Source organism: Oryza glaberrima, chromosome 11, assembly GCF_000147395.1.
Source record: "Oryza glaberrima chromosome 11, OglaRS2, whole genome shotgun sequence".
NCBI classification, from domain to species: Eukaryota; Viridiplantae; Streptophyta; class Magnoliopsida; order Poales; family Poaceae; genus Oryza; species Oryza glaberrima.
The window spans coordinates 4659374-4681798 of NC_068336.1; the positions used below are offsets into that span (position 1 = coordinate 4659374).

The following is a 22425-nucleotide window of genomic DNA, read 5'->3' on the forward strand; positions in this document are numbered from 1 at the left end:
AGTCCTAAAATATTCTCAACCACTATTATTCAGCAGAACATGAAATCAATCCCAATATACCCGATTCCCAAAATATCTTAGTTCCGTACCTCTATCAACGAGATCCTGTCGTCGGCGGATGGCAAACAACATAACCTTAACACCTCAAGCATATTCAATCCGAACATTACACAATTTCAATAGGAGTACTACCTTTTAACTTTTCCTCGAAACCACAAAACTAAAACTCCACAAGTTCCTTGATACAAAACCCGCCGAATTATTTTGACCAAAATGGTACATCCTCCGTTTTAAAAATATAATTTTTAAGATTAGACATAGGTATTAAGAAAACTGGTGAAAAATTAAATTGAAAGAGGTTATAATTAATTGAGAAGAAAATATGGATGAAGAAATTAATTATATTTTAGAATGAATTTTAAAGATTAAAAGTTATTATATTTTAGAACAAAGGAAACAGAACATTCCCAAAAGAAAAAAAAAGGCAGAACCAAATTAAGGGCATGTTTGGTACAGCTTCAACTCCTAAATATTGCTCCAGGAGTTGAGTCTGGAGTGGAGTTGTGGAGCTGCCTAAACCCAGCTCTACAACTCTAGTATATTTTGGGAGAGAGCTCCACCCAACTCCACTCCCAGTTTTGGTGGAGCTGAAACTGTTTGGCTGATGGAGCTAGAGCTAGAGCTGGAGCTACGCTAAACAGACCCTAGATGCCCATGGCCATGATCTATCTCATCTCCTCTCTGCTCACCTGTTGCCTTGCCCCTACACTATCCAAGAGGAGAGAAGACCACCAAAATAAACTTGACCACTTCCCCTCTCTCTCTCTCTTAAGCCTGGAAGCCTCTTCTCTCTCTAAGACCCCATTTCTTGGAAGCTCACTGCCCCCAACCAGGCAGAGCCATGGAAGACGCCAGCAGGGGAGAAGAAGAAAATTCGATGTAAGTTCCCCCTTCTTTTTCCATGGCTTTTCTTCCTCCCTCTCCTCTTCTTCGCGTGTATATAAACCCGCGCGCGCGAAAGCTTTCTTTTCGCGCCCGATTTGGGGGGCGGAAGAAGGAGGAGGAGGAGAAGAAATGGTGGAAACCAAGAAGCTCAAATGCTTCTTCTTCGTCGTCTTGCCAGGTTCGAGACCAGCCACGTCCTCGGCGCGCTGCTCGCCTCCTCGCCGCTGCTGGCGCGGGCGTGGGACCGGTGCGCGGCCGCGGCCGACGGCGGCGCGTCGTCGCTGGGGTTCGTGCACAGCGGCGGCGGGGGAGGGGAAGGGGAGCCGGTGTGCGTGGCGTTCTCCGGGGTGCAGGCGGCGCTGTCGGCGGCGGCGGGCGGCGGCGGGGGCGCCGAGATCTTCAAGCCGGTCGGGCTCCGCGGGGACGCCGCCGGGCGGCTGTTCGCGCCGCTGGTCGCCGCCGAGCCGGAGGACGCCGGCGGGGAGCCGGTCGCCGTGCAGGCGCTGGCGCTGCAGGGGTTCTTGAGGCTGTGCGGATCCCCTGAATTCCAGGTAATTGACCAATTAGCTGAAAATATCTCGAACTAATCCGCCCCATCTAATTGCGCATTTAAGCTCGCTAATTACGCCTCCTGATTTAGTTTTCGTCTACGATGATTTGACATTTTTTCTTTCGAGTTATTTTGGGTGCAAGTTATGGTGATGTTGATGTGCCTGTCTCTAGTTGGTTGATATGTCATTATGTTCAGACTTCAGCATATGAGGCTTGAGGGAGTTCGTACTGTGATTTTTTTTTGTTTTATTATTGTAAGGTCAATGATTCTGTTTATTGGGTAACTAATTTAGGAGTCTAATTTGGCAAGGAATTCAACAACAGTTTGTGGAATTCAAACAATAACTGGAGCAACCTTCAGTGAAAATAATGATAATGGTTGCTGTGCCATTACTACCATGTGAAGATTGAGTGCTTCAGTTTCTTCCTCCTTAAGCTAGTTTGGAAGGCTGTATTTTTTTTCTGTTTGTTGTTAGAATTGAACTGATTTCTTTCAAATTGCAGTGAAATTCCCACATTCCTTATTCTGCTGTTTTTTCCCTCCTGATTCATGTATTGCCATCTGAAGCCTTGTGTATATTCCTCTCTGTTATCAATTTGTTTGATTAAATTGGTCCCTTTGACAGTAGAGATTTATATGCACGAGTTTATCTTGGAGCTTATAGGACGTGTACATGTGTTGTAATGTGTACAATCCCTATCAAACTTGGCGGCCAACCCAGAGCACAGATGCTATGCACCTGTCTTTTTGTGTCAATTGAAACCAAAAAGTACGGCACAAATGGCACATTGGCACGTTTGGCAGCACACCGAAATGTTTTTCTTGCTCTTGCTCTTTTGTTGTCACTTTCATTTTGATCCATTTGTGGTGGCCCATGTGTGACAGAGGATGATTAGGCGTGCTGAATACAATGCATGATTGAGAGAATGACCCCTGGCAACACTATGTGGGTAGGGATCTGAATATAATATTTTTTTGGCTGTCTGGATCTGAACAAATTCATTGCTGGCATGTGAAAAATGGCGATCCATGATGTGTCATTATCTTCAGATGCGAATAATAAAAGGTTTGAGTATTGATGAATGGAATCTGAAGTATGGACATAGTTGATTTTTGGATGGTAATTTAGATTTAAGCCTGCTTTTGGTATATGTACTTTTCCTGTGCATCTCAGAGATAAACAAGGATATGCAAGAAACTTACAATATACTGAGCTTAGTTATTTCGGATGATTCTTGAATTCTTTAAAGTTTTTAGTTGGCTGTCAGACATATGACCTTCATTCCACTCTTTGAATATAAACTGCAGATAGGTTTTTTGAGGAAAAATAAACTGCAGATTGGTAACTTCAGCATTTGTTGATCTTTTCTATCATGTTTCACCCTGTCTCCATCCGGTGTTATATTTTTCTAGTAGTATTTGTGTTTCATAATCGACTATGTGGCCTATTCTTGTTGACAAATCTTATCTTCATTTCCTTGATGTTTTTGTTGAGCCATCAAAGGTGTTAATGTCCGCAGCTTGTCAATTTAGTCTGTTCGATTATACAGTTAATGCTTCTCTTATACTCATGAATCAAATCTATCTTGAGGCTGCAATTATTTTTGAGACTAGGAAAACTGATCATATCACTTACTAATTGCATTGTGTTGGTTAACACTGCAGGTGCTGCTGAACCAGATCAGAGGCAAGGCAGTAGTGTTCACTGGCCACTCCCTCGGTGGTGCCATTGCTGCCCTTGTGGCGCTGCACTACCTTTGCACATCATCGTCAAGCTCAGCATTTGCCCCTGCTCCTCCGGTGCTTTGTGTCACATTCGGGAGCCCGCTGCTTGGCAATCAGGCCCTGTCTAGGGCTATCCTGCGTGAGCGGTGGGCCGGCAACTTCTGCCATGTGGTCTCACAGCATGATGTTGTCCCAAGGCTCCTCTTCTGCCCACTCAATGTCATCCCTGTGCACATTGTTGTTGGTATGCAGCTGCACCAGTTGCCGGTGCGCGCGCGCCGTGCAGCCGGTGTGGTGGCCACGGTCACTGCCCGCATGGCTGACACCAACCAGGAGTCGCTGCGGCAGCTGATCCAAGAGCACGCCGGTGAGGCAGCAATTGAGCAGAAGCTTGCTGCTCCGGAAATACCCAGTGGGAGCCCATACCGGCCTTTTGGGGCGTATGTCCTGTGCTCTCCGGATGGTGCGGCGTGTGTCGACAATCCAACAGCAGCAGTTCAGATGCTATATGCAACATTTGCTGCAAGGCGTGCTCCAGAGACAGGCGCGGTGCCACCTGAGGCTGCACACTCCTGCTACGGTGACCTCGTGCTGAGCATGCCGCACCACTTGCTGCTCAAGAGGCGCCTTGGTGCCACAGTCACCGCACCTGCCGCGTCCAACTATGACGTCGGCATCTCCATTGCACTGGAGGCATCAGGTATCACCGGTGAAGCTACAGAGGCAGCACTGGCACGGCAGTGGCTGAAGACGTCGAAGCGCGTGGGCCGGAGCCCGAGCCTGAACTGTGCGAGCCTCGCAACGCGGTTGGGACGGATCACGCCATGCCGAGCGCAGATCGAGTGGTACAAGGCATTGTTTGATGCCAACACCGGGTATTACGACGCATTCAAGCAGCGGCTATCACTTAAGAAGTTCAGCAAGGCCAACATGTACCGCATCAAGCTCGCACAGTTCTGGGATGGCGTCCTCTCCATGCTTGACACCAGCCAGCTCCCCTACGACTTCCACCGCCGTGCCAAGTGGGTCAACGCTGCCCACTTCTACCAGCTCCTTGTTGAGCCGCTTGACATTGCCGACTACCACCGAAACAACCTACACCGCACACGCGGCTCTTACATCACCCATGGCCGGGAGAGAAGGTAGAAGCAGTAGCACAAAACCACATTATTCATTCTAGATAATTCATGGACTCCATTAGGCTTATGCACTACCTGTACTCTATAGGTATGAGCTGTTCGACAAGTGGTGGAAGCAGAAGGGCTGCACAGATCCCAGCACTGGTGACACCTCTGCCACCACGACAGCGAGGAGGAGCAAGTTCGCCGGGCTAACGCAGGACCCGTGCTTCTGGGCGAGGGTGGAGGAAGCGCGCGAGCAGACAGAGAGTGCCAAGAGCGAACGCGACATGACATTGCTGGCGAGGATGCTGGAGGACCTGCACAAGTTTGAGCGCCACTCCAGCGAACTGGTGGAGAGCAAGGAGGTCTCCATTGATGTTGTTGCGCCACAGTCGAGCTATTCCCTGTGGGTGAAGGAGTGGAATGAGCTCAAGCTCCGGGAAGAAGTTAGGACAATATTGTTTCAATTTTGAAGTTGAAACAGCTTAAGAAAATTTAATTAATTAATTAATTAGTTAGTTTGTTGAGCATTTGTCATCTAGTTTAGGCAAGATGAATGAATGTTAGCAACATAATATAGGTGATTGTAAATAGATTTAGTCTTGGTAGAGGCATTGCATTATGATGTATCTGTTCTTCATGTTGAAATTTGCAATAACTTGAAGCTGATTCACTTCACTTCTGTCAAGAATTTGCTTCAACCAAATCTGTATGACTCTGCATGTTTTACCTTTACGGATATCACCAAATGTACATAGTTTGATGACAGACTTGTTGAAAGGATCTTGTAGGCTTGCTGACTTCTGACCAAGAAAATTGTGTGTGGAGTTGGATTCTTCTCTCTTCAGGTTGAGCTACTGGTGTGGTAACTAGTACGAGTGTATGACCAAGAAAATATCTGTTTCCCTGATTTGATCCCCAACTCTGTCAAGAGTTTGTAATTTGCATTCTGAATTTCAAAACCGTCTGAAGCTTCCCAGTCTGAACTCCCGAAACTGATCAAACCCCAGCTTCTGAAACTGTGGCTACTCTTTCAGACGCATGTACAATTTCAGCCCAGGAGTCGCAATCTATAAGTAATTTTGTTTTTCCTTTTGCGAGTTTGGTGCATGTAAAAATTCAATTACGCAGCAGAAGTTTGTGAATTTCTCACCAACAGTTCAAAGTTCATCATTACTTCATTCATAATTTGTTTTTTGTTTCGGAGTAAGATTTCATTCACTCAGAATTTGAGAGTGCATAGTATACTCTCTCACAGCATTTTTTGGCCGCATATGCGCCGTCGTCATATCCTTCCTTGGTGGCGGCGGCTGGCGGCCAAGTTGCTCCTCCACGGCGGCGGCGCCGCCCTTTCCTCTTGTCCCACCGTGCGCGCGCCCGCCGTTTGCGGTTTGTCATGCGTGATCTCAGGAGCGTACACCTGCCGGATATAGTGGCCGGCGGCGAGGTCTCGCCGGAGCACTCCTTCCTTGAGTGTCTCAAGAATCTGCAATGCCTTGCTGATGTACGAACAGGATATTGTTCCCATCTCAAATCTGGCATGTAGCAGCCAAATCTTGGTATGATCACGGCAACATCGTCAAGGAAATTCCCAATATCTATCCTTCGTGGTTTGTCATAGACTTTTTCATAAAGTTTTTACTATGTTGGCATGGCCTCTGTGTCCCAAAATAAGATTTTTTTTTTTAAAACGACCCACACAAGTATAGATGGTCATAAGGCTCGAGACCCGACAGTTGAGCCGTGACTGAACCGATGCCTTGGTACGGTGGGCCGTCCCGGCACGGCACGGTTAAAGGAAAATAGTAGAGGGATCTAAAATAGACTTAATGCAGCCATATAAGCAAGGGTAAGCCCCAAAGAAGAGGAATACAAAATAGACTTGCTCCAACCATATAAGACACAACCCAAAGAGTTCAGGGACGAAAAATAGACTTATTATTATATGGAGAAGTGTGATTGGTTGTCATGCCTTATTAGTCACACACAATAAATTTATATACTCCATCGACATACTTCATAAATTTAACTGTCAACTAACGAAAGAGATATAAAAGAAAGGATATAAACTGAAATTTAGGGGTATGAATGGAAATAAGTAAATCTCAGGATATAAAAGGGATTGGATAAAATTTAGGGTTACGCAGGAAATTTTCTCTTATTCTTAACGCAGTTCACCGGCATATGGCAACAATTTTATCACATTAATTGTTTCTGGCTAGCTAGCTAGTTAGAGTGTGCGACTTTGGTCGATCTTGTGGTTAAATATTAGGCTCAAGGAAATTTCTAGTACTTCGACACGTGGTCGTGCCGCGCCATCGACCCATGAGCCGCGGGCCTGTCTATCTCCGCAACTACGATACGAATCATATACATAGCATTATAAAAATATGAAGCTGTTTTTATCGGTATTTTTATAAGTTATCCGTATATGAGTCGGTTTTTAAGTTCGCTTGCTTTTGAAAATACAAATTTATATTTGAGTCAAGTTATAAGTTCGTTCGCTTTTGAAAATACAGAAGAAGTCATATAAAAAAATATTTTTTAAAAAACTCGCATGCTAATTTGAGATGATTGGGCTCCTAATTGCAACTCATAATTTTCTAGAAAAATATATATCCAAGCGAATTCTCAGAATAATTTTTACCTTAACTAAACCATATAACAATAATAAAATTAAAATAGCCTTCACCTGTTGCAACGTACGGGTATTTTTTTTAAGTATACGTATAGTTTTAACTAGGAGGATCGGCGGGAAGTTATGGCTTAAGCTTTAGACCTAGGATCCAAACTTCATGCAAATTATGTATAAATTTAAGAAAAAAATGCTTGAAATTATATAGAAATAAGGCGAAATGAAGAACTCAGCTCTAGGTGTGGCTCCAAGCTGATTTTGTCACTTGTTAGAAGTTGTTTCTCTCTTTTTTTTAAGGAGGGAGTAGGTGCGATAGTGGATAAACGTACCCCATGCTTGCAAGCTACATTTTTTATTTTGTTGAGAAGGGTATTTTTAACCCGATATCTATCTCCAACATGATATATGTAGCTTTTTTAAATTAAGAATGTAGCTCATCAAACAACCCAATCTAAAATTCGCTTGTATGAAGATTTAAATTCAGGATCTTAGAGCATCTCCAACAGCCGCTCTAAATTGGACTCTCCAAACACCCATATAGCCAACTCTCCATTTGATTTGGCTAGTCAAACTAGATAGTCACTCCAAAAGATTCTCTATTAATCATCTCTAAAATAACAACAGACCCACATGTCATCCTCTGCTCCTCTTCTTCCTCTCTCTCCCCCTTCTTCCTCTCTCTCTCCCCCTTCTTTTCCCCTTTCTTTCCTTCAAAGTCGACGCCGCAGAGAAGCTCGCCGCCAATTTCCACCGCATCCTCACCAACCTCGCCTCCGCCGCGTCCTCCTCGGCCTTCACCGAGCTCCTGCTACACTTGCCGTAGAGGGGGAGATCCGGCAGGCGGCGCCGGAGCTCTTGTTCCTCGCCGGATCGGGGCGGCTCGAGCTCAACCTCGCGCGGGCCCACGCGGCGTCGGACGCGGGCGGTCAAGCCCTCGCCGTCGCGCTGCTGAGCTGGTCCAAGCCCCTTGCCGCCGCATCGCTGGAGGGTACCTCTCCATCGGTGCCGCCGAGGGGCTGCAGTGGCGAAGGACGACGACGATGGAGGGGTGGTGGCAGCAAAGGACGACAGCGGAGGGGTGGCGCCGGCAAAGGACGACGACGGCAGAGGGACGGCGCTGGCGGAGGGGCGACGTGGAGGAGTGGCGCCAACGGAGAGCTCGATTTGGGGGAGAGAGAGTACAGGACGGGAGAGGGAAAAGCGTGGGACCATGCGTGAGGCCCACAATTGGCTAGGCTATTTTGGCTGGCCAAATTTTGCCAGCGCGAGGAGCACTTTGGCTAGCCGGATGGCTTGGCCATCCGGTTAGCCAGTTTGTTGGAGCACGAAATTGAGTTAAAATTGCCAAAATTTAACTTGGAGAGTGGGATAAGGAGGTTGTTGGAGATGCTCTTAGGGTGCTACTCGGATCAGTACAACCATTAGCTATATGCCCTTCCACTCTACTTTAATTACACTTTGCAGGACCGGTCGAGTGACTGATCATGATAACATGCATTGCATGCATGCATGTCCTTTTGATTTTTGCAGAGAGAGAATTAATGGGAAAGAGATGATCGAATCCTACCTGCACTAGTGTGAATACCGATCGATCGATCGATCGATCGATTGCCTACCACTGACCATGGTTGCTACTAGTAGCAACACACGGTTAGAAAAATGACCAACGAATTATGAACCACTAATTGTCTCACATATACCACTGCTGATCATATCCATCGATGGTACGTGATGTTGCTGGCCAGCCCGGCCGGCCGGCAGTTAGGTGGATATGTTCGCGTAATCACATCATCTTAGGCTTCTTAGTTTCTTCCTGAGGCCTCTCGATGATCAATTAATTGCAAAGAGAGTTTGCAGTGTCCATGACCAAAGAGACCGGCCACGAGCCCAGGATGCATGGACGCCTGTTCGTTCTTTTTCTCTCTTTCTTTTCGATTGCCCTGTCGCTCTCTCTTTGGAAAGAAAGATTCTACCTATCAAAATCCGGTGATCGATTATTGACAGGATATATATATAAGAGAATAATGAAGCAGCTAACAGTACAGTATACAGGCATGCTTCACACTATGGTGCATTATTGTTTGATTGATACTATAACATAATTAATAATTGAGGGAACATAGCATATATAATTATTGATCATTTTTGTTTTTAGTGCTGAAATATTTGACCCATTATATATTTCACAAATTTTCTCTGCTAGCTAATAGCCTAATAGTATAGTTAGTGTAGGACTTTTATCATTTATCATCTAATGGAGCATTTTTTTTATATATAATGCTGTCTCAACTATTTGCAGTAGATTAATTACTTCTTTTTCTACTGATAGTATAACTATAAATCAACCGTTGCGATTACTTATACTGATGATTAATTACCGTTTTTCCAATTTGGACTTTGGAATGAATCAACATATTTGTCTCAGGGAAATATATGCACATAAAAATGATAACAGTAGATTTTTGCTTCGGGAAATATATACTTCCATAGGGCAATAATATTACCATTCTTCAAATTAAGCTGCATTTTGGTACACGACCAAAAAGCGAACATCGTTAATTTATTTGTGGACAAAAGAGTTAGATGGCAATTAATCTTTTGAACACTTCAAATTTTAGTCAAACTTAGGTGATGCAGAGATGAGGTTCTAACTTGTAAGCTATGTGGCGAATCGATCGTACTGAAAAGAACAATAAGTAGTAGCTAGCTAGTGGGGTGGTCTAACACCTATGATTAAAAGAACCTCACAAAGCTTCATTTTTTGCCAGCTTTTTATGGGCAATGCTATCAAGCTGGCATATATAATATGATACATTTGACGAGTTGCCACGTCGATATATATGCTCTCTTAGCTTTATATATAGCGAGAAGATATTTGCGCATACGTACGATCATATAGTTAACCGGTATATTATTGGAGCTCACAATCGTTTTTTTTTCCTCACTACTCCTTTCACTTGTATGACGTACCGAATTTACCATGAACATTCGGCTTAATTTCACACAAATTCCTCAGTTGCGTTAACTTTTCTGAAACCAAACCGGCGGAAGAACTACCAATTATATATATTTCAATAAGCATGAGTAAAAACCCTAGACGGAAAGGAAATTAGAAAAAAAAACAACTTCATCCTATGAAAATTTTGAGTTGGAATTCTTTTGTGTATGAAATTTCTGAAGTGAGAAAAATCCTTCAATGTACAACCCGCACTTTATATATGGATTGTTCAACTTCATTTCCAATTTGAAATTCTTAATTCAACTCATCGGAAAAAAGAATTCCAACTCAAAATTTGGTAACAGCTTAAGCAAGAATGCACTCTATGAAAATTCCCCATGCTAGTACTCCCTCAGTTTCATAATAACTTACGTTCTAAAACGGAGGAAATAGCTACACAGTTGAACAAATTGGAATTTTGCGAGCAACATCTACACTGTACTTGGCTTGGAAAGTTCATATGCCGTATAAGTACCTGCCCAAGTTTGATTGGTGAATTAGACGGCGATATTATTGTGGTATATATGCCTAAGTCACTATATATACTTGTTGCAGCGTGCACGAACAGTAGTCTACGGTGAGAAGGATGGTCATTTAGAAAAATTCCTCACTTAATTTCCGGTTAATTTGATTTGCGTACTTAAATTTTCTACCACGAAGAAATTTGAGCATCTTGGGATAAAAGGGCATGACGCATGTTAGCATGTATATTATACGCACACACCTGTGGCATCTAAATAATCCAGTTAATTTTCCAGGTGCTCTATTAATTTGACATGACTGTATAAGCGCATATTATTTCCATAGTTACCGAAAATTTTGGATTTACTAATTTGTTATTGTTACTGCTTGAACCTTTTGTATTGTTGAATTTCGAACCATATGTTCGTTGTTAAATCGATGTTCTGCTGAAGTATTATATCTATATATATACTCCCTATGTTCTAAATATAAGTGTCATTGTTTTCACATGCAAAATCAACATTTGAAAATTCTGGCTAATAATTGAACTAAATAATATATGTATCATGCATGTATATTCGTATTTAAATATATTTTTATTGCTATTGATTTTCTAGTTTCTGATAATATATAGTGTAAAAGAAATTAATATATTTTTATTGCTATTGGTTTTCTAGTTTCTGATAATATATAGTATAAAAGAAATTAATGTTCAAAGTATATATAAACGTTGGAGATTTTGAGAAAAATAATACACTAGTTCTATATTTTAGAAAGGAGGGGGTATATATCTAGCTACAACTAACCAGAGCAAACGTCCTGTACTAGATAGATTCTTACGCAATGCAAGTACACATCACAACACAACACAATACAACAAACTACAATCTCTTTCAGAGAAAAATTCTCAAAAGAAGCGAGAGTTTTGGGCATATATATCCGGACCAAGGACGAGATGAAGCATATATACCTAACATTTTCCCATGAATGCGATGTATATATGATGCCGGAACGCTTCTTCCATTTCAATTTGTTTGGCCTTGTTCTTGGTCGATATGCCGACCATGCATGCTACTGTAGATCAATTTGGCCAAGATACACATATAAGACAATGGAGATAATGCGTACGCGTGCACATTATTGTGACCAAGGTTAACCGTCCAATCATTGACTTCTACTTGTGAAGTGAAGTACTCTCGAGAGGATCGATGTACCCTCGTTTTTTCGTGTAGTCTAAATTCTATTATGACTTTTTAAAAAATAATAAGATGGATTAATATATCATTCATCATTTCACAAACATGCATGGTAAAATTTGAGTTTTACAAGTTGCAAAAGAAAAAAAACAATTATGAATATGAATATATGTATATAAGCTAAAGTTTATTATTTAATTTGTTACAACTTGTAGAGGTCAAATTTGAGTTTGTATGTTTGTAGAGTATATATCATATACTAATTTTTATTGTCAACTTTTTCTCATAACTCTTTTGGATGATACGCAAGAAAATGAGGATATATATCCCTGTGAAGAGTTTATAGGGCATGTTTGGTTGTTTACTTCAACTTACCAAGCCACAGGTACGGCCATGCCACAAGTGTGGCGGACGATTCGAGCGCTGCACATTCAACGAAGAAATATGCGGCAGACTAGTTCACTGCTGTTGAATTTTGTGTGACAGCCTCAAGTACCGTAAGCAAACAAACAGTGGGCTAACTATCTGTAGCACGTCTAACTTGAAGTACGACAAGAGGAGGCAACCATCCAAAGAGGCCATAATCCCTAACTTGCTGCATATGCACTTGAGTCGGCAATATCTCCTCATATAGTCTGGGCAAGCGCATTGTTTTCCTTTTTAGCATTCGGCTGAGTATTTTACTCATGTTTTATTAATAAATAGGGCAAAAATCCCATTAGCTTTTCTTTCATTAAAAAAAGCTAGAGATAAACCCTAAAAAGAACCAGAGAGGAAAATAGAATATTTTTCATAAGGAATACATCGGATGTGACAAGGTTTCAACACTACACTGGCTAAGGTCACCTGTGACGGGCCCAAACCCTCATCTTTGACGGCTTCGCGCATGGTCAGTGATCAGTGGTCACTGGTGAGTCTAGTCACCTTTGACGGGTGGCTGGCCGTCACAGGTGACACCCACCTCTGACGGGCAAGTTACTAGAAGGCCGTCAGAGGTATTGGTGTTTGCTTGCCTAGGGCGAGTTGAGACCCGTCACAGGTGACTCATCTCTGACGGCCCTTTAAATAAAGGCCGTCAGAGGTGATGGTCTCCGTAGTTAGAAGCTGTCATAGGCGATCTACCTGTGACGGCCCCAAAAGTAAATGCCCGTCACAGGTAGGTCACCTCTGACGGGCCTTTATTTTGCTAGTCCGTCACAGGTGATGTTACCTTTGACGGATTTTTGTTCCGACCTGTCACTGATGAGTTAATTCCAGAAAAAAAATGCTAAATATTGGCTAGCCTCAGGATTTGCTAGCCATGCCCTCTGAAACACAGATACATCACAGATATATTCCAGTCACCCCCCAATATAACATCACAGATCCATCTCAAACATCACAGATCCCCAACAACACAGATCCATATCAAAAATTGACATCATTCACATATGCAGTTCAAATGCCACAATTTTGCACAGCAAATTCACACCCCTTAAAAGCCACAATTTTGGTCGTTGCTCATATAACCGCATATATACTTACCAAATGGATTAAAGCCATAATGTCCTCGACCTCCACAACCTGTCAATAAGGAAAAAAAAAGGAGAAAATAGATGAATAGTACAACGTAAATAGTAGTTGATCAAATTTGATGACAATTTAGTAAACTACCATAAATATTGCACATATGAAAGTAAATTACATTGCACTCCATAAAAACATATTTTTTTACATCACAAGAAATTATGAAAACATCTTTTTTACATCACAATAAATTATCTAGCCAAGTTCATGAGTCTATTTGACGTAAAAATGTCCTTTCTTGTTCATTATTTCTGCCAGAATGAAGGCACACACTTCGCCTCTGATAGCGCAGGGGGGGGGGGTTGATTGGTGAGATCTTGAGGCCAGCTCTACCTTTCTGTTTAATAAATAAGATGTTAGCACGTTTTGAATAGTAATGTTGGTATTGAAATGACCTTATTCGCCATTAGCAACAACCTCAGGGTCGAAATCTTTCACCTCTCTTAGAAGTATTGACATGTTGTGGCACACGTGGAAACCACATTGGTCTCCGATCTGTTGTGCGCATGCAAACTTGGTGTCATGGTAAAGTTCGTCCTTGCCCTCCTTGTGCCTACCACCCTTTTCCACATATGGGCCCCAAGCCATATTTAAGGCCTTGGTGATTTCAGTGAAATCATAATCTTTGGACTTATTGGAGTTAAGGTAGGTAATCCTACTCCACTTAGGTACGATGACTAGGAGAATCCAATGTCGCCTGCGCAGTGGTTATGTAGCATTAGTCCTAAGAACCTTAACTTCAAAAATAATATACACGAAGGGTATTGTCCTCTTACTCTTGGTTGTGTGTGCACATGATGTACTCCTTGTCTTGATGGGCCCATAAACACCGGTTGACATAGTCAACCACCTCAGTGAAGCTCTGTCGTAAATTAACCTCGTTCACCATGGATGGATCAAGGAACCCAACCTGATTACCAAGGCGACGACTCTCGATCCAACACAACCTTAAAACATTTACGTATTAGAACTAATTTAATTAGGAGATATAGTCCAATCATATCACAAGTATAGAAGGTATGCACTTATAAGGAGTAGCATTTTAGAAGACCAGTGTCCAACTTCTGGATCCTGAAAAGGTCGAAGAGGTCATCAAAGCCTATAGTTATATAGGCAGGCAACGATAGGAACGGCTGGTGGTCGTGATGTCCAACTATGGATGACTCCCTCATTTTCCGCTTGGCATTGCTTAGCTCCATGTATTGCTTATGTAGCTCTCGGCAAGTAATACCCATCACGGCTAACACATTGTCCTCCACCAATGGCATGCCTAGCTCAAATTGGGTCGGCGCCCTCACGACCTTCCCCGCTTTGCTCACCGGCATCGACGTCGTAGCCTTGCCCCTTTTTGGCTCCAGCGCCAACTCCCTGACCTTCCCCTTGCCGCATTCACGCTTTTGGCCTTTGACAAGTGGTGGGGAGCTATCGGCCTTTCTTGTGGTTTTATTGGAGCCAAGCTTTGAGCTATATCTGCCAAGTCCATATCAGCTCCACCAGGAGAATGAGGTACTGACAATGCCGGTCCACGGGGAGCCTCAATTGATAGCTTAGACTTGGGAGGTGTAAGCTCCGTCGGTCGACTTGGACGAGGAATCATCTTCACAACTATGTCTTCTTTGGACCATTGTATGAACGTCTTGCGCGCATCACCCAAAGTCATGATTTCATCATTGGGGGGCACGGGCAGCGGATAGCCTAACCAGGTGTCCTTTACTGTATCGATGGACACCTTGGCATACCCAGCTAGCAGGTATGCGCCGTGGACCTTGTCTGTAACTGAGGGCTTGAAAGCCATGCCCTCAGCGACTTCGGGAGCGAAAGTTGGGTGGACCCTCGCCAGTAGGACACACTGTGCTACGCCCTGCATATGTGAAAGTCTGAATTTAATATTGGAACGTGTAAAGGTTTTTTGTTTCTTGTGTGAATGCTTCAACCATTTGCTTCTTGTTTCCTCCATACACTCCGAACACGCCCATTTCCCTTTCACAGTTTGGCCAGAAAGGTTGCCAAGGGCCGGATAATCGTTGATGGTACAAAACAGCATCACATGGAGGTTGAAATACTCTTGTGCATATGCGTCCCATGTCCGTGTGCCCTCATTCCATAGCCTTTCGAAGTCATCGATTATCGGTTCAAGGAACACATTGATATCGTTGCCAGGTTGTCTCGGTCCTTGAATGAGCATGGCAAGCATAATATACTTTCTTTTGAAGCACAACCAGGGAGGAAGGTTATAGTTAACAAGCAGAACTGGCCATGTACTGTGACGACTGCTCAAATCACCAAATGGATTAATGCCGTTCGTACACATTGCGAAACGCATGTTTCTTGGGTCATTTGAGAATTCCTAGTAAATCCTATCGATTGTCCTCCACTGTACTGAATCTGCTGGGTGCCTCAGCATACTATCGACTTTCCGTTCTTCGGCATGCCAGCGCACTAGCTTAGCTTGTTCCTTATTCGCAAACATTCTCTTCATACGCTCCGCAATTGGGAGATACCACACCACCTTTACTGGGCCTCCCCTCTTTGACTTACTTCCTTCACCTTCACTCTTTGCTCGTTTGTATCTTGATGCCCCACAGATAGGGCAGACATCCAAGTCAGCGTATTCCTTGTAATACAAAATGCAGTCGTTCGGACATGCATGAATTCTTCTGACCTCCAGGCCCAACGGACATAATACTTGCTTCGCTTCATATGTCGTCTGCGGTAAATTGTTCCCCTCTGGCAACAGGTCCTTTAACAGCTCAAGAAGTTCTGTAAAACTCTTGTCCGACCAGCCATTACTAGCCTTAAGCTTCATGAGTTCCAACACGCATGACAACTTGCTGTGCTTCGACTTGCATCCATCATACAAGGGCATCTGACAATCTTCCACCAACTTACTAAACTTCTCAAAATCTCTGTCGTTGTCCTCTGCGTCTTCAATGTCATGCAACATTGTAGATAGACATTGAGTGTCCAAATCTATGGTCTCTCCACCTAAAGGAGAAGGTACGAACATGCGTTCTCGAGCTGCGACGGTGTTCTCTACATCCTGATCCAACACTTCATCAGCTGCGACATCAGGCGCCTCTTGCTCTCCATGCTTGCTCCAGCAGGTATATTTCTTCATGAATCCATTCATTATCAAATGAGCATGCACTTCATCGCTATCTTTGATCATCTGTTCATTCTTACAGTCCCTACATGGACACAACATGTGCATGCTCATCCTACTTTTTCTGTCATTATCCGCAAATGTGACAAATTCAGTGACCCCCTCTCTATACTCGGTAGACGAACGATGCGCATAGTACATCCATCTACGATCCATCTGAAATCAACAACATATGAATAAAAATATATGATGATCGATATATTGAGAAGGAATGGAGAATAATGTGTTTTTTACCTTGAATTTTAGCAAAAAATCGCCCCCATTGCCCTCCCAACCGATTTGTGAACAGTGAACTGGTCGGGATGAAAAGTAGTTGGCGGTTTGAGGGGTATTTATAGACCCAACACACCTCAAACGGGTTAGATTAAAAAAGCCCGTCAAAGGTGTTGGTCATACCTTTGACGGGCTTCAATTGAGTTGCCCGTCAAAGGTATTGACCTACCTGTGACGGGCCGTAAAAAAAATCCGTCACAGGTGGCGGAACCACCACCTGTGACAGCTCATAATGCCACGGCCCGTCACAGGTGAGGGGATACCAGTGACGGGTTGGGAGGAAAGCCCGTCACTTCCTCACCTGTGACGCCTTTTCCTTCCGGCCCGTCACAGGTGAGGGGATACCAGTGACGGGTTGGGAGGAAAACCCGTCACTTCCTCACCTGTGACGGCTTTTCCTTCCGGCCCGTCACAGGTGAGGGGATACCTGTGACGGGCCACGGCCGGATGCCCCACCGATGACGGCAAACCTAGCGACCCGTCAAAGGTGACGTCATCTGTGACCAATTCATAGGCCCGTCACTGGTATGCCGTCACAGATATAGGGTTCTGGCATAGTGCAGGAGGGCATATTTTGTGTGTGCCTCTTAAACGTTTCTTTAGGTACCTCTTTAAACAGTTTTGGACATGTATCAATGCATCTTTTACTTCTGGTAGTTGAAGACTTAATTGGCATCAACAGAAAAAAAAAACCATGTGCGTGGGTGTGTTTAGATCCAAAAAAAAAAATTTTGATCAAAAATATCACATCAAATGTTTGGACACATACATGTAGCATTAAATATAGACGGAAAAAAATCAATTGTACAGTTTGCATGTAAATTGCGAAATGAAGCTTTTGAGCCTAATTGCGCCATGATTTGATAATGTGATGTTGCCGTAAACATTTGCTAATAACGGATTAATTAGACTTAATAAATTGGTCTCGCGGTTTACAGGCGGAATCTGTAATTTGTTTTATTATTAGTCTATATTTAATACTTTAAATGTGTGCTCGCCTATGTTGTTGATAAGTCATGCACAAAGCTGGGGAACGAAATGAGTCTGAGACCAAACAAACCATGTGCCGGAGCATATGCTGAGGCAGAGGATGCATTGAAAATACAGAGCTTCCATTAAATCATATTGAAAGTTCAGCATGGTGTCAGGTCTATGCTATGAATGAGAATGCAGATAGTTCAGGCCTTGTTTAGATCCCACCTAAAAATTTTTCACCCTATCACATCGAACGTTTAAACACCTGCATGAAGTATTAAATATATGCTAAAAAATAACTAATTGCACAGATTACGACTAATTTACGAGATGAATCTTTTAAGCCTAATTACTCCATGAGTTGACAATATGGTGCTATAGAAAACATTTACTAATGATGGATTAATTAGGTGTAATAAATTTATCTCGCGGTTTACTGACGGATTCTGTAATTAGTTTTTTTTATTACTGCCCAAATACCCCATGCGACACTCTATATAATATCCGATATGACACACCAAAACTTTATACCCTAGGTGGCATCAAGAGCTTCTCCCTTTCTTCTTACAACATGGAATGTCTCATTCCATCTTGTCCTAAGTTAATTAGCATGCAAAAAAAGCATGAGGAAAACAAGTCTTGCCCTTCTATATTCTTTTCCCCACAACATACATAGCTCTCGCAAAATCGGCAATTCTTATCCAAATATCTATGTTTGTAACAGTAGTTGGAGCCAATGGTGACATCAAGGCCAGACAGGAAAAATCTTTTATTAGCTACCAATAATTTTTTGTAGTGGTTTTTAGCGGATAACCATGTCGCATGTCAACATTGTTGAAGAGCCACCTGACCTTGTCTGTCCAGGAGGTGGCTCCGCTGCTTCATTATAGTGTGTTTCAGCAAATGGCACCCTATTAAGCATGAACCTCATAAGATCAATACAATTTTACTTCTTTACTGTCAATGTTTTACCATTCATCTAATTCAAAAAATTAATAACATGCTTAAGTATAAGTCATACTGAAAGTTCCTTTGATTATAAAAGATGCCACATCAAATAAATAGTATATATATATATATATATATATATATTAAATAGAACGAATAGTTTAACGCTATGTTAAAAGTTAGCAGCATCATCTATTTAACAAACAGAAAGAGTATATCCTTCCACATCATCTCTATATCCATCCAAAAAAATGTGACCATTAATCCTAATCTAACACACCAAAAGATTATCTGAGAAGAAAAAAAAAGGCACACAAAAGGACATGTGGTGGCTATGATCCCAGGATGCCCAGGTGCACTGCCATTTGCCACCGGCCTCAGTGGCAGTGGCAGTGTCAGTTCATGTTGAAAAGGCAAAGCTGTCCACGCGTGGCGCGCCATGGCGGGAGGAGGAAGACGAAGACGAAGCAGCCGCAACCCTACACGCCTCTCTCACCTCTCCTCTCCTCTCCTCTCTCTCTATATATAGCTCTCGTCTTCTTCCACCTCTCACTCACTCAACCCAAGCAACGCGCAGCACACCATCACCAGCCAAGTGTTCGACAGAGTTCTTGGCGAGCTAGAGGTGTCGAACACCTTTGAAGAAAGGGAGGGATGGGGAAGGCGGCGGCGATGGAGGTGTCGGCGTCGGCGGCGGCGGAGGCGGGGATGATGGTGGGTCATGGGGAGTGGCGCGACGACGACGGGCGGGCGCGGCGGACGGGGACGGTGTGGACGGCGAGCGCGCACATCATCACGGCGGTGATCGGCTCCGGCGTGCTGTCGCTGGCGTGGGCGATCGCGCAGCTCGGGTGGGTGGCCGGCCCCGCCGTCATGCTGCTCTTCGCCTTCGTCATCTACTACACCTCCACGCTGCTCGCCGAGTGCTACCGCTCCGGCGACCCCTGCACCGGCAAGCGCAACTACACCTACATGGACGCCGTCCGCGCCAACCTCGGCGGCGCCAAGGTCCGCCTCTGCGGCGTCATCCAGTACGCCAACCTCTTCGGCGTCGCCATCGGCTACACCATCGCCGCCTCCATCAGCATGCTGTAATCAATCAAACAATTTCTTTGTTTCGATTCGGTTTCGATGGAAACTCTATTGATGATGTCATTGCTAATAGCTTAGTTGATTCGATCGAGCAGGGCGATCAAGAGGGCGGATTGTTTCCACGAGAAGGGGCACAAGAACCCGTGCAGGAGCTCGAGCAACCCGTACATGATCCTGTTCGGCGTCGTGCAGATCGTGTTCTCGCAGATCCCGGATTTCGATCAGATATGGTGGCTGTCCATCGTCGCCGCCATCATGTCCTTCACCTATTCGACGATTGGCCTCTCGCTCGGCATCGCGCAGACCGTCGCCAACGGCGGGTTCATGGGCAGCCTCACCGGCATTAGCGTCGGCGCCGGCGTCACCTCCATGCAGAAGGTCTGGCGCAGCCTCCAGGCCTTCGGCGACATCGCGTTCGCCTACTCCTACTCCATCATCCTCATCGAGATCCAGGCAAGCAGCTCGCCGCCGCCATTGCCGCATCCTCAGCTGTTTCTTGGCTTCCTCTGTTTCTTGTGTCCTAACAGAACAGAGCGTTGTTGTGTGTGATGTCATGTCAGGACACGATCAAGGCGCCGCCGCCATCGGAGGCGAAGGTGATGAAGCGCGCGACGATGGTGAGCGTGGCGACGACGACGGTGTTCTACATGCTGTGCGGGTGCATGGGGTACGCGGCGTTCGGGGACAAGTCGCCGGACAACCTGCTCACCGGGTTCGGCTTCTACGAGCCGTTCTGGCTGCTCGACGTCGCCAACGCCGCCATCGTCGTGCACCTCGTCGGCGCCTACCAGGTGTTCGTCCAGCCGATCTTCGCCTTCGTCGAGCGGTGGGCGGCGGCGAGGTGGCCGGACGGCGGCTTCATCTCCCGGGAGCTCCGCGTGGGCCCCTTCTCGCTCAGCGTGTTCCGCCTGACATGGCGCACGGCGTTCGTCTGCGCCACCACCGTCGTGTCCATGCTCCTCCCGTTCTTCGGCGACGTGGTGGGGCTCCTCGGCGCCGTCTCGTTCTGGCCGCTCACCGTCTACTTCCCCGTCGAGATGTACATCGCGCAGCGCGGCGTGCGGCGAGGGAGCGCGCGGTGGCTCTGCCTCAAGGTCCTCAGCGCCGCCTGCCTCGTCGTCTCCGTCGCCGCCGCCGCCGGCTCCATCGCCGACGTGGTCGACGCGCTCAAGGTGTACCGGCCGTTCAGCGGGTAGAGAGAATGCGAGATCGATCGGTGACCGTCCGATCGAAGTAGTACTAGCACTAGCAAACATGTGTACGTCGTACGGGCAGCAGAGCAACACTGCCGCTGCCAGGTGGGGCCTAGGTGTGAGATAAAAAAGAGCAAGGTAAACAAAAATTATTTACTGAGCTTTGTGTGGCGTTTTGTCATGTAACACCTTGTAGATTCTTGTATTATGAGTTTGATTGGGATAACAAGGCTTTAATGGTTAGTGAAGCACAGCTTACTGTACGTCTCTGTTTTTTTTTTCTCCCTTCGATTTTGCTATTATTGTGTTTAGTTCCAAATGCGCCAAGCTTACTAGTAACAGTATTAAACAGTTGAATATTTCAGTGATATTTCAAGAGGTGGTAAGCAAATGACTGCGTATGCAAATACATTTATACGTTGAAAATGACTTTTTTAAGATGGAATTTTCAATTAAATGGTCAATTTTCTGTTTGATATATGTACTTAGTCTTAATTACTAATGATTATATTAAAAGAAATAAGATTATTTGGAAACTTAAGATGTCTTTTAAGATCAAAATTTTTATGTGGTATCTACTTAAAGGGGTGGTGTTAACAAAATATAATTTGGCTAGGAGAAATTGGAGGGAGTATTATTTATATATCTATATTTCACTGGAAAAGTCCACATGCATGTGATATGTTATTCGGAAGATGAAAATGAAATATATACATGGCGCAATGTGCTTCAGTGTGTTGTGTGCACTGTTGTAAATATTGTGACGTTTGAGGCTACTGATTGTTGAAACTTGCATTTGTACATTTGATGTTGTGATTGTCAGTGAGACTATTGGTGAAGCTTACACTACATTTTTTTTCCAGGGATATTGCATCATTACATATACATTATATATCCAGGTAATTTGTACAAAAGAGCTAGCAGATCGATCTCACTAGCAATGTAAACATGCTAAGGCTGAGTCCATTTCAGCGTTTAGGTTGAGATTTTCAGCAGGACGTGAAACGAGACATTCTATTAACACATATATGATTAATTGAGTATTAATTATTACAAACTAAAGAGGAATAGATTTATTATTTTTTTTAAAAAATACTTATATATATATTTTTTTTGCACGAAACAGTTTAGTAGTTTGGAAAGCATGTTTGCGGAGGTCATTCTGAAAAACACACCCTTGGAATCCTTTGACATGCCTCCACACATGACATGTTTGTTTGATCCTGCAGTGATTTTCTAGACAAGTCTAGAGATGTACAAGCATCACATCATTACACCATGGACACAGTCCAATAATTTGGAGAGGAATATCTTCCATGATCTGTGAAGTGGTGCATCCACTGTTGGTGGATTATGATAACTGATAGAGCTCCATTAGTTCATACAAACCTCTTTTCTGTTCTCCCCAAAAAGGAGATAGTTGAGGGACGGGCAAAATGAAGATAGGATTGGATTTCATGTGCATATATATGCATGCATCCAAGGGTAGGAGGGCCCAAGGGGTGTACATGGCAGTGTTTATCAGGGCCATAGGGTGTTGCTTTCTTTGATTTTGGCAGGTGAATTAAGGCTGTTTTTGG

General features: G+C 44.1%; 2 protein-coding genes across 2 annotated transcripts; both read left to right on the forward strand.

Annotated features, from left to right (window-relative positions):
- Positions 1 to 764: 764 nt before the first annotated feature.
- LOC127754879 (lipase-like PAD4) lies at positions 765 to 5109 on the forward strand. Its single transcript, XM_052280478.1, has 4 exons — positions 765 to 939; positions 1124 to 1496; positions 3164 to 4365; positions 4451 to 5109. Exons 1-4 carry the CDS (start codon positions 902 to 904, stop codon positions 4815 to 4817), a joined length of 1980 nt encoding a protein of 659 aa, XP_052136438.1. The 5' UTR covers positions 765 to 901; the 3' UTR covers positions 4818 to 5109.
- A 13808-nt stretch (positions 5110 to 18917) lies between these two features.
- LOC127753758 (amino acid permease 3-like) lies at positions 18918 to 21096 on the forward strand. The gene is made up of 3 exons (XM_052279182.1): positions 18918 to 19651; positions 19748 to 20105; positions 20213 to 21096. The coding sequence occupies exons 1-3, from the start codon at positions 19215 to 19217 to the stop codon at positions 20846 to 20848; spliced, it is 1431 nt and encodes a 476-aa protein (XP_052135142.1). The 5' UTR covers positions 18918 to 19214; the 3' UTR covers positions 20849 to 21096.
- Positions 21097 to 22425: the final 1329 nt, after the last annotated feature.